The sequence below is a fragment of the Primulina tabacum genome, chromosome 17 (assembly GCF_025594145.1).
Source record: "Primulina tabacum isolate GXHZ01 chromosome 17, ASM2559414v2, whole genome shotgun sequence".
Lineage (NCBI taxonomy): Eukaryota > Viridiplantae > Streptophyta > Magnoliopsida > Lamiales > Gesneriaceae > Primulina > Primulina tabacum.
The window spans coordinates 11,230,809-11,242,735 of record NC_134566.1 but is presented as its reverse complement, the minus strand read 5'-3'; the positions used below and the strand labels follow the sequence as shown (position 1 = coordinate 11,242,735).

Here is an 11,927-nt window from a genome sequence, read left to right as displayed (position 1 = left end):
CATTATATGGACCTCACTATGGACTTTGTAGAATTTGAATTTTGCATATTCGGACTCATCAACAGTTTGTTTATTTTTTAGTCGTCCCATTTTTAGAGAATGTTCGTAAAAGTTTTTTCCAGACTTTTTGTTAATAATAATTAAACCACGTAATATCTAAGTTTTTTAGACCAACTCTTTTCCTATTAATTTAGGAAAATTGTTGATACATTATTTATTGATGTATCATCCAATTTTTATATGTTGAATAATTATATTCTTGTAATACGTAAGTTTGTATAATTCTTTTTAAAAAAGTGAAGGAGGTTTTAAGATATTGATTTTCACTTCTTTTTTATATCATTTTATCTTTAAGCATGCGATAATGAAATAAGATGAACAGTGAATTAATCAAGGAAATTGAATGATACTATTAGATTTAATTTTTATGACTGGCAATAAGGGTTGAAATAAAGAAATTTTTTTATATATATATTTGATTGTCAAATAAATATAGATTTTGAATGAATGACTGACCAGCTAGTATATGCTTGTTGGTACATGTTTATTTTGCTATTATTATTATTATTATTATTTTTTATCACATTTTTTTATTGTTTTAGAAATAAATACTAAATAATTCAATACTGATGTGTTCCCGATCATCTTCCCCACGGAGGGACCTGGTCATTTCCAACTATCTATACTAGATTTGACCAACTGCTCAATAATAATAATAATAATAATAATAATAATAATGTAAGTAAAGTCTTTCAATGACAACATAATAAAAATTTATTAGTCAAGAAAAGATGAATCTCCTTTAATTAAATTCTATTACATATTAAACTTTCGATTGGCTGGTATTTTGATGGATGATCCAAGCTAGTATGAAATTCTTCATTTCATATTCTAAAGATATGAAGAAACAAAAACAAATCATAATTGACATGGTAACCTTTTTTGCTTGATTGTAAAAGAGACAATTAGGACTTTGCAAATTTATAATTGGCCAACATAGATAGGATTCTTTGGTGGCCCGGCCCGATTAATAATGTGTTTCTATTTATCAAAATCTAACGATAAATTCAATACAAAATCTCTCAAAATAATAACAAAATCTCACGATATTATTGTCGTACATATCGTTGTACGATATTTTGGTTGTACCTATAACATTATTCTATGTATATATATCATCAACAAACTAATATATGTTTAAACTTAATATTGGATAATTAAATAATAATAATAATATTGGTGACTGTCATTTGCATGTGGTTGCTGCTTTAAATTTGGGAAGGAAAAAAGAAAAGAAAAGAAAAGAAAAATAAAGAAAAGAGAGAAGTCTAAGCCCATCTCCAACCCAACACCACGTTGGTGTAATACTCCATCGTAGTGTGAATTTTTCTTCTCCAACCCAACACCATTTCCTACTCCATTTTGGTGGTGTGCTACAGTATTGCACCAATAGCGTAAATCTATGTTAGTAATTATTTTAATATTGATTGTATGTTAGTAATTTATGTTCAAATTATTTATACGTGTGATTGCAATTTTTTTCCAGATTAATTAATTACATTAAATTAAATATTAAGCTTAAGTATGGTAAATACTAAAAATTTTAACGTAATTCAAAAAAAATTATTTAATTAAATTTTTAATTCATGTATATTTATAATGAATTTCGATAATGATATTTAATTATTGTGTTTAAAAATATTGTGTGAAATAATTATTTGTTGTGAATAAAATAATAGAGAATATTCTGAGAATATTTTTTTGGTGTAGAGTTTAGAGTTGATGGATTGGAAATGAGTTTTAGATTTAGTGTAAGAATTATACTATTTTAAAGTTAGTGTGACACTAAGATAGTGTAATGAGTTGGAGATGACTTAAGAAAACATATATTTGCCTAATTTTATCTCACTAAAACATTTGTATTTCTCTCTCTACATATACATACACCTTATGTGTGTATGTATGTGAAAGTTATCGTACTGCTGATACTCTCTTCTCATTTCTCATTTCTCATTTCTCCTCGGTAAAATATTCTGAATACTATAAAAAAAAAACAAACAAATACTAAATCAGCTCTGTTCTCTTTCTCGTTTGATATTTTTTCTTCGCTCGCGATCTTCCTGTTCAATGGGCACCGTTTAGAACTCACCCATCAGGTTAAATTTTATTATTATTATTTATTATCTTGATTTGTTGCAAAGGGGTAAAAAATTGATGCTTTGATCGATGGAAGTAGATAATTAATTTTGGGTTGGTTTCTTGCTTTTTCGGGTGTTTGTTTTATGGCAGAACACGTGTAGAAATACAAGAGATAAAGAAAAAATATTTAGTTGAGAAAATTCTCCCCAAGGGTTTGATCATGGCGGTGGTGGAAGATGCTGGGGGGCTTAACCCGATGACGTCATCGAATCGGGATGTGGCGCAGCACGGAGGCGCTGGGGATCATCAGCAGCAGTCAACGAAGCCGCCGCCGACTCCCAAAAGTCAACGAAGCCCACCGATCAGAGTTACCATCTGATGCAGCAGAAAGTTTCCAACGGACATCGTCAGCTGCAGCAGCACGCCATCAACGCCGATGGAGTGTCTCTGGAGAATAAAATTTATGGGGATGCTGATGGAGGGGAGGCGTTTAAGAGGGAAATGAGAGATTTAGAGGAAATGCTGTCCAAACTGAACCCGATGGCGGAAGAATTTGTGCCACCATCGCTGGCTGCCTTTAGCAGCGGCGGGCACCATAGGTTGCTGATGGCGCCGACACATGTTGCTGCGGCGGCTGCAGGGCACTTTGGGTACAGCGCCAACGGTTTTTTATTGCAGCAACATGCTAACTCGGGAGCTCCGACCGGAAATTCTTTCAGAAGGGTTGGTATTTTATTTGGCAATTTTTCTCCACCCAAATGAGTTTCTATTGAAATGGTTTCCCACCTTTTCTTTTCTTCGTATTTTTATGTTTCATTGTAATAATCAGGTTTTATAATTGCATGTTTCATTATTTGGTTGATGAAGATTAATTCTGAATTACATTAACTCAATGGTTTGAATGGACTATAGTAATCAGTAATCTCCTTTCACCATTATAATCACGTTTTGTTATAGGGCTTAAGTTTGTTTTTTATTTTGCTTACGGTATTGATATGTACAGAAGAGAAATGGCTATCCTCAAGGAAAACGGAGGATGAATAGCCGAACAAGCATGGCTCAAAGCGATGATGTGATCAGGAGGACTGTGTATGTATCTGACATTGATCATCAGGTACAGAGAATTTAGATTTTGAGGTCTGTGTTTTTCTAGTACCTCTTATAGTTTTTAATAACAGCATGTCTTGTTTGAAATACAGGTTACTGAAGAGCAGCTTGCAGCTCTTTTCATTAATTGTGGACAGGTAAGTGCCTGTTAGTAACTATTCCTTAAACTCTGTGGTTTTGAATCTGCTTTTACTACACAGTATATGTTTCAAGTGTTTTTACCAAGAGATTCTCGATGAAGGTGGTGGACTGCCGTGTTTGTGGCGACCCTAATTCTGTTCTACGTTTTGCGTTTGTTGAATTCACTGATGAAGGTAAGTTGGTCAGTTGTTTGGTGACGTATTACAGTTATTGACAGAGTTGTATCACATGACATTCTCTGGAGAAAACTTGCAGAAGGGGCTAGAAATGCTTTGAGTTTGGCGGGAACTATGCTTGGATATTATCCTGTGAGAGTGCTGCCTTCCAAAACTGCAATTGCACCGGTTAATCCGACATTATTACCTAGGGTAAGAATTTACTTCATTTTTATGCTACCTGTAACACGTATTTGTTGGGAATTAAACACTAACTCATTTCTGTTATTGTGCCACTAGTCTGAGGATGAAAGGGAGATGTGTGCTAGAACTATTTACTGTACAAACATCGATAAAAAGGTAGTTCTGGAGTTTATTGTACATTTGACATGTTGATGATAAGTATTTATAGAACATTGGCCGGTTTGCTTGTTTAATGCAGGTTACTCAAGCTGATGTCAAACTCTTCTTTGAGTCCATTTGTGGTGAGGTATGTCTTTGCTCATTCGATAACTCAGAATTAACTCATTTCTCGATAATTTTACCATCCTATGGATCACATTCTTTGGTTCAGGTTCATCGATTGAGGTTGCTTGGTGACTTTCATCACTCTACTCGTATAGCTTTTGTGGAGTTTATTATGGTAAGAAACACTTATTTAAAGATCTTGCTGGTTAGTGTTAACATATGAGATTTGATTAGTCTTGATTAGTCTTGGGTGTAGATCTTTTCCTTGTGGAGAGATCGACACGAGAAAATGATTTTTTGTGATATATTGGAGTGATAATTTAGCCACACTCAATACAAGATTTTCCACATTAACAGATTTTTTGCCGATTCAAGGGGAAATGCATCCTGTTTTGTTCATTCACCTTCTGTCAGGACATAGATTCCATCCAATGTGTGCCGTTTTAATTTTATGGAAAGTCTATTTACTAACATAAATAGCCTTTTTAACATAACAATGAATATCATTTGCAATTATGTCAACCTATTTGGAGTTTGTGCACGAGGTCTTAAGAGTATAGATTTTGTGGTTTGTTAAGGGTTAAAGAGCTGAAGGATTTATTTAGTTTTTTGTTTGTATTGAAGAAAAACCTGAGAAGTATTTGATAATTTAGTTCCAACTCACTCCTTAGGCACTCCAGATGTTTGTCAATGAATCCTTGCTTTTAAGCTTCTGGTGGCAAGTAAGTTTACCTGATTTTGACGATCTTAAATTTCAACTCGATTATCTTTAAACTTCATCGTTTTAATTTCATAATGTCATTTTCCCATATTAGTATCATTTTTTTTTTCGTTTTGCGTATAAATTGGAGGATGAGTTTAAAAAAATTACTTTCTTTTTGGTAATTCTGTGTTTGATGCCATTTATTGGCCCCTTTTCTTGATGTTTTGTAGTTTTGGTTTTGATTGTCCTCTTCACAGGAAACTACCAATTATTCTGGCATATTCCTGGGTAGAGTCTTTTCAGGCGCTTTTGCTTATTTTTTTCAATATTGGATCTTGATTTATGGTGGAATCCTTTATTTTCTTGTAAGACTGCTAGTATATCATTGTTACGTTGAAGACTGCATGACTGAAAAATTTTGCATCACTACACGCAGTCCCTTTCTTTTTTGGCCGTTTCATAGGAGGGGGATGGTGCGGGTGTGGGACAGATTTTCGGTCTTCTTCTTGTTGCAACTTGAGATGATATTCAACATAAGCATTTATCGTTTGGCAGGCTGAAAGCGCAATCGCTGCTCTTAACTGCAGTGGTGCAGTCTTAGGATCGCTGCCCATAAGGTTTGATTCATCCCTTTGTCACCATTTCATCTGTTGTTCCCATAACCTCTTTTCCTTGTGGACAAATAGGCCTCACCTTAATACAATTTCTGCAGGGTAAGCCCGTCGAAGACCCCAGTACGACCTCGTGCACCACGCCAGTCTATGCACTGAGTTTCTCTCATGAGCTAATTTTCTGATAAACACCTCTCTCTATATGTATAAACCCATTGCATAGATTCGGAAAGTTTTAAAAAGTATATTGTGGCATTTATGTTATTAGTTTTTCTTCTTATCGCGTCTATGGTGGTATCTTCACCCGCATCGGATATTTATGGTTTGCCTGTTAAGATTGTAGAGAACGACGACCATGTCCGAGACTTTAATTATCGTGTCGATTTCGGTAGGCTGAGCCTCAATGTACCTCTACTGTTTCCTGATTCTGACCTGAAGTGAAACTAAACTAATTTTTGCGAATTAATCATATCATCTTTTCTTTTATGATTTGTATTGTCGTATAGCAAGAAATTTTGTTGTTTAACAATTTAGTAGGAAAGATTTTCTTCATTCTTTTTCTGGTTTTGTGATGGCTATTTTGAATGATGAATCCAAACGTATTTTTGCGTCCTATTTTGACTCGACAAGTCCGGCTATATATATAGTCTAAAATATATATATGTGGATGAGGAGGATAGCTCAAAATTCGAGTTTAGTAAAATTAATGAAAATTCTCTAACCTCTTCAACCTAAATATTGTAATACATATTTTAACACTACTTATTGTTATTAGCATCTCATTGTTTACAGATCCTAAAAACCTTTTTTCCTATCTTAATGGTTTTATTAAAATGCACAAAAATGGGAAAAAAAAAAAAAGTTTATTTGTTGAGAGTGGGATTTGAACCCACGCCCTTTCGGACCAGAACCTTAATCTGGCGCCTTAGACCAACTCGGCCATCTCAACGGTTATGCATGTCACGCACCACAAAACATTTTTATTTTGTTTGTAGCACAACTATGAAGAGTGAATTATATCAATTGAAAGTTTGTATGACATTATATTGATTGTATTATTCAAAAAATGTAGAAGTGCCAAAGGTTCACCACAAATCTCAATTTATTACGCACAAGTCAATTAATTTGCGTTCCAAAATATTTTGTTTAATAATTTGAAGTTGGTCCTGAATTTTAATGTTTTAGTAATAATATAATAAAAATATAAGAGATATTTTGATCCTTTGTTTTCGATTGGCTTAATTCTAGCAAAACATATTAGAATTTTCGAATTTCCAATAGATATCGAGCTCAGATAAATCTTCTTCAAGTCAAAATCACATTCGATTGGTTTACCACTCTTAACCTCGATCCATCGGTAACAAGGGGGAAAGTTAAAATAGTACTGATACGAAAATGGCATGTGGGCGCCTGCCTACGTGGCACGCCCACAACCACACAAAATTTTTTGTTTTGTTTTTTAAAAAGAAGACTGACCAATCATGCACCGCCACGTAGGCGGTGCTCATGATACCCTGCACACCTGGTGTGCAGGATAACAAATTCGTATATATATATATATATATATATATATATATATAAACTTTAAAACAGTCAGTCTCGCACAAAACAAACTAGATATTTTTTTAAACTTTTAAAATCAACAAGTTTGCCAGTGTTAGTAGTGACACAATGTCCTCATTCAAATACAATCAAATTCTTTTCGTTAGGGATGTGAACGAACCAAACCGTTTGTGAACTATTCGAAGCTCGATTCGATAAAAGCTCGTTTGAGCTCGTTGAATGAGGCTCGTTAAGATAAACAAACCAAACTCAAGCTTTACAGTATTCGGCTCGTTAGCTCGTGAACATGTTCGTTGGTAAGTTCATTAGTAATCTTTTAGATGAAAAAATAATAGTTTTGATATTTGATTTATTGATTTTGCATATTATTTATGAAATATATAGAAAAATCTATTAAATTTATTTATTATAATAAATTTACAAATTTTAATAAGAATAATATATTTTTCTTTAAATATATAATTTATTTTTTAATTAATCTTGTTTAGGTTCGATAAAAGTTTGAATAAGCTCGTGAGCCATGCATATATTTATTAAATAAATTCGAGCTCGGCTCGATTATAAACGAACCAAGCTCAAACATTCAAAAATTCGGTTTGGCTCGATTACATCCCTGCTTTTCGCCAAACACAACCAATATGCATTTTGAACTGAAATATTTGAATTCCAAGTTAATCAATCAAAGGACACAAAAACCATTCCAATATCTCAAGCAATTCCATCAATTTTGTAATGTGAAATTATTAAAAATTCCACCTCAAGGTGCTCATACAGAGAATAAAGGTGACAAGAACAAAATACAACAACAATAAAGAGCCAAAAAATCCAGATATCGTATTTAAAGAACTAAGACAAAAAAAGGGGGGATTTCTTAGCTTCTCTTTGCTCTAATTAAGCCACTGGAACGCAGCTTCTGAAGGGGGAGCTGCAGGTGTTGGGCTATTGCAGACACTGCTATCCGAGTTAGAAAACAATGCTCTCTGATTAACTCCAGACGGCGAAGAAATCGTAGTAGCTGGGGTGCTGATCGAACGGTAAGGGGATGCTGGATTCGATTCCCCTAAAGCAACTGTACTCACTTGCAAGGCCTCGGCAAGCGGCCCTCCACGGGCAAATGGCTCCCAAGAAACTGGAGTTGAATCTCGCAAATCATCCTTGGTCTTGTGACCATCAAAATGCTTCACATTTTCAGCAGTCATATCCACAGGTAAGTTAACTGAAGGGGAAAGATTCCTCTGATCGCTGTTTAGATTATCAGTGGACCAAGCATCAGTGAATCTCGATGGGGGCTCGATTTCTGTGGCGGATAAATTTGAAAAAGGGAGCAAGTTCAATAGCTGCTGCTCCGGATAATCTTCATGAAAATTACAAATGGGGGAGCTTCCATTTGTTACTCCAATGTGCGCCTCCATCATATGTTGCAATTGCAGCTGAGTTCCTTCCAATGTAGCCAAGCCACTTTCTATCATCAAGCCCATATCCCTTCAACACACAATCAAGATTACAATACAGAGAAAACAAATTAACAAATCACAGTGCACCAAGTCACCCCCTCATAGAAGCCAACAATGTTATACCTGTAATTTCCTTTAGAGGAAGGCGTAGAGACACTAAGATCACTTCTAGGATTGTACAACAGATGGGGCTGATATGCAGCAGCAAACTGTTGAGAAGCATCAGTACTGGCTTGAACAGCGGCGGGAAGTGGGCCTTGTTCAAGGCGTGCTTTCTTTTGGGTTTCAGCATTGCTTTTAACTTCCACAGGCTTTCTTGAACGGGGACGGCCTCTGTGAAGGTGGCGCTCGCAGTACTTCTGTTGGGGCGCCACATCCCTTGAACACCTCCATTTCTTGCCATCCGTTCTCTTACACCTCCCAGGTTCTGGATCTCCTTTTTTAGAATATCTAGCACTGTACATACAATCGCCACCAGCCACTACCACCAGATCCCAATTAAAAAAAAAATAGAAAAGACCCATCTCAAATCTGATTCAAAAATAAAACACTAAAGAGGGGAAATTTTGAACAGAGAAGATAAAAGAAGCCATTTTTTTCTTTACATGTCACAGAAGAGTCCGGAAAATTTCTTGAAAGCGGGAAGAGAAGATCAGCAGGCACAGGAACAGATGCTATCATGTACTTGTAAATCATAGCTTGTCTTTCAAGCTCTTTCCACTGAGCAAACGTAAAAGGAAATCCCACACTGGCCACCATCCCTCCTGCATCAACACAATAGAACAACAAAAGGACATAAGAAAAATATGCAGTGACCTTTATCTTTCCAACACTGTTGACATAATGAAAGAGGCTATAAAAGGAATAAAAGATAGAATATTTAATTAACCTGAGCTTTTGTTGCGGGTGGTAGAACAATAAGGAAAAACTTGAAAAGGCTGCAAACTCGTACTCGTTAATTTTTCAGCACAAACACCAGAAGCTGAGACATTGTCAAGGTATATATTGGCCACAACCTCGTTAGCTCCGCCGCCACTGAGCCCCAAAACCCCACCACAGGTACTACGGCCTCCACCGCCACCATCATCAACAGCACAATCACTAAAATGGTGGAGATTATTTTTTCCATTGAAACCCATCATGCAAATCTTGGATAGGCATGATGCTTCTGTACCCTGTAGCTTCATCAAACAAACATCAGTGGTGAATGACGATTTCTTGTCTGAAACGCAAAACCCACTACTATTATTAGCTCCTTTTTCCATAGAACTGTTTCCTTGAAAAGAAATTTCCCCTTTGTTTCGATATAACCACTACAAACCAAAACAAGAAAAACCCCACCGCCACAAAAGTTCTTGTTACTGAGAATCGAAGGCACTACCACTCATGAACAGGACCCCCACCTGCCTTTTCCCAAATTATGAACCAAAATGAAATCTCAAGTGAAAAACTCTTGTAATTGGAGTTGTTTAAGAAACAAACGCTAAATAAACAGGGGACAAAGCTGCCCTTTTTTTTATTTACTACTACAATTTACTGACCGGGCCAAAAATACCAAAAACAAAAGAAAAAAAAGGTAAATTGATTTTAAATACTTAAATCCAAACTCAACTTTATGCTAACTTCTTATCAATCAAAAATTTTGTCCAAACTCCCAAAATAGTTTAAAATTTACAAAAATACCTTTATAATTTATATCGGTCGATTTTCCTGGGAAAAATGATATCAGAGCCTAATGTTAATTTATTTCAAACACAAATTTTATTATTATTAAGTAATTAAATGTTTGAGGAGGAGAATTTTCTCAATTAACATGAATCCGAACCCTGGTTCGAGATTAACTTTTTACATGATTTATTCCGGAACTCTAGAATATTTACAACAAGAAGATCTAACTAAGGTTAGATATCAAGAAGAAACTTATCAGAGTCCTAAGGTAAACTTATGATTCAAAATAACAGGTTCTTAGAGATAGTACCGGATTCCTCTAAACTCTCGGAAGATCTTAGAGAAATTCAAAAAACGGTACAAAATTATGGCAATATGCTATATTATGTACCATAGAATGTGGAGAAAATCCTTAAAAACCAGGAAGAACTTCTTGAATATTAAAGGATATTCGAACAAGAATTTAGAATCTAGAACAACAACCAAGTTCTAGTAAGAGGACTTCAGAATGAAGGTTGCCACCATCCTTTGGTACTGAACCCTCATTACATCAAAGAGGGAAGGCCAAGGTGATGCCAAAACCTTTAACTGAAGAAGAAAAGATTATCAATCTAATCAAAACAGTCTCAGAAAAGAAAATAATCTGATGACAACGTTAGAAAGGATTGGTCTAGAGGATCTACAAGAGCTTGCAGAATCTTTTGCAAACCTCAAAGTTGTAGATCTATAGATGAACACGACTGGAGGTGAACAACCTTCCATAACATGGTCATCTTCGCAAGAACCACCAAGAGAAAGTGTGGGATCTCAAAACATAAATATGAGAGAATCTCAACAGACTTTTACACTGGTGGAGAATAGCACCCTGCGGGAACAAGGTCAAGGAAGAATCAAATTCCCTTGCACCAAACACCCTACGGGAAATCTGTTTTAGAACATATACATCCTTACGGGGTTATGCTTAACCTAGATGTATTAGATTTCAAAAATAGAGAAGATCTCATAGATGATTGGACATCTGCTATGAGAATCGCAGCAGGAACATTTGATCTCAACAGAGAATGATTCATTAAACTTCTGGAAATGATTCTTATGGGATCAGTGAAAATTACTTGGGACATGACTTCAGTAGAAATCAAAGAGTCAGTCCTAGCAGGAGAATCTCTTAGTGAGATAGCCGGAAGAATGACTACCCTCTTTAAAGCACAATTTATAGGGGTGGACTATTTTAACAGTCAAGATACAGATAAGAAAAAGAAATACACTCAAGCTCTGTATAGTCTTGAATTACATGATAGTTGTTTAGTGGATGAATACATAATGTTATTCATTAAATATAGATGGAATTCAGGAGTCGAAGAAGATATAGCAATGCAGCTCTTCTTCGCCAAGATTTCAAGTCCCTGGAGAGAAATGCTCATAAGAGAATATGTACCTGGAAATCCAGATACATTGGCACGAAGAGAATCTTTCCTTAAAATAAAATAGGCAGAATGGTGCCATTTGGCAGCATTACAAAAGAATTACAAACGTTTAAGGGGTATTAATAAACGTACTCCTTTGTGTTGTAAGGAAAATGATATTCCAACAATTATTGGAAGTAAACCACAAAAGCATAAGAGGAAAAGTTTTAGAACGCATCCTTATGCTAGAAGTGGAAGATGTTCTTGGAAACCAAGAACAATTTGGTCTAGAAAAAAGGCCAGATCTTATAAATCTGGGCAAAGAAGTGGACCATCAAGAAGTAAGATATCATCCCAAGCATCGAGTACATCTCGAAGCACAGGAAGAACACTTACGAAGAAAACTTTCAGAAGAGCTCATACTCAAGCTAATGAAAGTTTCAAGGATTGTAACTGCTGGACATGTGGAGCAAGAGGTCATATATCAACCAATTGTCCAGAAAATGAGAAAAAAG

At 35.3% G+C, this 11,927-nt stretch overlaps 2 protein-coding genes and 1 non-coding gene across 3 annotated transcripts; 1 reads left to right on the top strand and 2 right to left on the bottom strand.

Moving 5' to 3' along the window:
* The first annotated feature begins 2,344 nt into the window (after nucleotides 1–2,344).
* LOC142531444 (polyadenylate-binding protein-interacting protein 12-like) lies at nucleotides 2,345–5,711 on the top strand. The gene is given in 11 exon segments (XM_075637560.1): nucleotides 2,345–2,456; nucleotides 2,459–2,862; nucleotides 3,143–3,253; nucleotides 3,339–3,383; nucleotides 3,488–3,560; nucleotides 3,643–3,755; nucleotides 3,843–3,902; nucleotides 3,985–4,032; nucleotides 4,117–4,185; nucleotides 5,269–5,330; nucleotides 5,426–5,711. Coding segments are annotated over 11 exon segments (1,140 nt in total). The 5' UTR covers nucleotides 2,345–2,359; the 3' UTR covers nucleotides 5,484–5,711.
* Nucleotides 5,712–6,192: 481 nt separating this feature from the next.
* TRNAL-AAG (transfer RNA leucine (anticodon AAG)) lies at nucleotides 6,193–6,273 on the bottom strand. Its single transcript has one exon. It is a non-coding gene; the product is annotated as a tRNA-Leu (tRNA).
* A 1,322-nt stretch (nucleotides 6,274–7,595) lies between these two features.
* On the bottom strand, nucleotides 7,596–9,837 carry LOC142532017 (growth-regulating factor 7-like). The gene is made up of 4 exons (XM_075638315.1): nucleotides 9,231–9,837; nucleotides 8,947–9,105; nucleotides 8,465–8,822; nucleotides 7,596–8,369 (listed from the first exon to the last, which is right to left on the bottom strand). Exons 1-4 carry the CDS (start codon nucleotides 9,604–9,606, stop codon nucleotides 7,775–7,777), a joined length of 1,488 nt encoding a protein of 495 aa, XP_075494430.1. The 5' UTR covers nucleotides 9,607–9,837; the 3' UTR covers nucleotides 7,596–7,774.
* Between the last annotated feature and the right edge of the window lie 2,090 nt (nucleotides 9,838–11,927).